At 37.2% G+C, this 2,919-nt stretch overlaps 1 protein-coding gene across 1 annotated transcript; it reads left to right on the top strand.

The window, feature by feature from the left end:
- Positions 1-792: 792 nt before the first annotated feature.
- Positions 793-1,314, top strand: LOC140959365 (uncharacterized). Its single transcript, XM_073417218.1, has one exon. It carries the CDS (start codon positions 793-795, stop codon positions 1,312-1,314), a length of 522 nt encoding a protein of 173 aa, XP_073273319.1.
- The last annotated feature ends 1,605 nt before the right edge of the window (positions 1,315-2,919 follow it).

Genomic DNA, 2,919 nt, shown 5'->3' with positions numbered 1-2,919 from the left:
TTTTGAAGTTTTCTGCATGACCTTTTTTAGGTATTAAAGCTGATCTTACTCAGGAGTCACAGAAGCCGTTTTTTATTATAGATGTTGGACTCAAGTTTTCTATATATAAAAGGTTCAACCATATATAGAAAAACGCCATCATCTTTATCTACACAACGATTATTCCAACGTGAGCTTGAGCTATCAACTACTACTTATCTTCTAACTCAACATACAGAAAAGCAGCACATGCCTCATTATCAATATCCGATCTTCTGAGATCATATTGTGCTGACTGTTTCGTATTCTCTTCAAGCTAAACACTTTACTACATGTTATTGAGAATATTGAGAATAGTTTGTAAACTGAAAAAGAGCCTTTTCCAGAACTTTGTTGTATTCATTTACATTGTGTTGAGAAACTAAGAGTTTCAGTCGGCAAAGGATAAGCCCTACTGAAGTGGGTGTGTATAAGTGTTGTACTGTAATAACCAAAGTCTTTTAGTGATACTTTCTGGAAACAGAAGAAGGGGAGACGTTCATCTTCGAACTTTCAGAAACAACTACTGTTCTACTGCCTACTGTTTTATTGTATTTCACCGTACTCCATCGGATCATTTCCGCACTTATTATTGTGATCTGCTGGATCTATATTCGAACAAGATAAGCTATAATCTCTAACAGGATTCTAGCACTTTTTCCAAAAACATCCATCAAATGAAAGAGTTTATTTACCCCCCGTCTAAACTCTATATCGATCCCCAATAAGTGGTATCAGAGAAGATTTTTCTTGTTCTAAATATTTACAACAGATATGGCACACTTCAACAAAGTTCCCATGTTCTCAAAAGAAATTTTCGATGACTGGAAGATCTGGATGCAAGCTCATCTTGCAGCTCAAGACGATGACATTTTGTTTGTCATCACAGATGGCTCATTGAAGATCTTGAAGCCTAACACTGCTATTGTTGTTACTGAGGGGGCATCTAAGATGGTTGAGAAGTACAGAGGAGAATGGACAAGTGAAGACAAAAAGAAAGCTAATCTTGACAATGTTATAAGGGACATTCTCTACAAAACTCTCGACAAGAACACCTTCAGTAAGATCAAGATGTGTCCTACTGCAAAAGAGATTTGGGAAAATCTCATCCAAATCTGTGAAGGAAATGAACAAACGAAGGAAAATAAGTTGTCTGTAACAATGCAGAAATTTGAAAATTTCAAAATGAAAGCTGGAGAAACTCTGAGTGAGTTTGATGAACATTTCAGGAGCCTGGTTAATGAGCTGGCAGCTTTAAGGAAAGAACACGGCAACAGAGAAATAACACTCAAATAAATGAGAGCTTTACCCAGGGAATGAGACGTAAAAACTATGGCTATGAGAGTATCTAAATATCTGAACAAGTTAGAACTACAAGACTTGTTTGCAGACTTAAAAGCCTATGAGTTTGAACTAGAAGTGAGAAGTGGAGAAGAGCCCTCAACAAATCTATCTACCAAGGCTCTCACTGCTACTACTACTGCTACTGCTACTGCTGCGGTTATTCCAAGTGCATCACCTGCTACTGCCATTGAAAGCACATATGAAAAGACTGTTGAATAGATTAGCAACGATGTAATGTCCTTGTTTGTGAAGAAATTTTCCAGATTCATGAAGAAGAATCACCGAGCTTACCAGAGTCCTAACCGAAATTTTAAGGACTCTCCACCTGGCGATATGGCGTGCTTCAGTTGTGGAAAAGTTGGGATTTCATTGCTGATTGCCCAAAGCCGAATAAAGATGATCATAAGAAAAAAGAATACAAGAGGAATGACAAGAAATTCAGAAGAGACCGCAAAGCGATGATTGCCAAAGAAAGCAAATCAAAATGGATGGATTCTAGTTCTAAGTCATCTGATTCAGAAAGTCATTCTACTGATAGGGATGCAGAAGAGATCAAATGTCTTATGAGAGACACTGAATCAACCTCGACATCTGGAGAGGTATTTGACTTTGACTCAAATGAATTTACACGAACTGATTTAGTTAAAGCACTGCATGACATGGTGGAAGAGTACTCAAGACTTTCTCAGTCATTCAAGGAAGTTAAAATTGAAAATCAAAGTTTAAAGGATCAAATCAGTAAGTTTACCTGCTTACAAGAGAAAAACTGTAGCTATATAGAAGTTGAGATGAGTAAATTAAGAATTGAGAATGACAGAGTGAATGCAAATTACCAGACGATGAAGTCTGAAAATCAGAAGCTATCGGTTCTGGTAAATGCATGGAATAAGTCTTCTGTTTCATTAGAGAGGATGCAAGAATTGCAGAAGCAATCTAGAGATAGGAGTGGACTCGGATTCTGCAATAATGAAAGCACCTCTGAAACTAGTACTAAGCTAGAGCTGGATACAAGCAAAGGGAAATACATTCGTTTTGTTAAATCCAGTGTGGTATATGAACCAGTAGTACCAACTGTTCGAGTTGAAAGGGCTGTAGATCAGACGAACAGAAGGAAGCATTTTGGTCTGGGTTATGTTGAACCTAAGGAAAGAGTCCACCAGAGTTCTGGATCCAATAGAGGATTCAACTCAGGAGGACAACCCCCTATGAAGGTTAAAAACTACCAGTACTATAATTCTAGACCTTTGGGGACAACTCAAAAGGTAAAACCGTGGGTAAGGGTAAGATTATCCATGGCAACATTACTATAAATGATGTGCTCTTGGTTGAAAATCTCTGTTACAATCTAATCAGCATTAGTCAACTATTTGATAATGGTTACTCAATAGCTTTTCAGAAGCACACTTGCACAGTTAAAGATGCCAATGAATCTATTGTTCTAACCGAAAAAAAGAAGGCAACACATACAAAGTATCATGGAATAAAGATCATGTTAATATTCCTATATGTTTAGTTGCTCTTAGTGATAAACATTGGCTATGACATACGAGATTGAAT

Source organism: Primulina huaijiensis, chromosome 15 (genome assembly GCF_012295235.1).
Source record: "Primulina huaijiensis isolate GDHJ02 chromosome 15, ASM1229523v2, whole genome shotgun sequence".
NCBI classification, from domain to species: Eukaryota; Viridiplantae; Streptophyta; class Magnoliopsida; order Lamiales; family Gesneriaceae; genus Primulina; species Primulina huaijiensis.
Note: the sequence above shows the minus strand (reverse complement) of the source record. Positions and strands in the feature narration are given on the sequence as shown.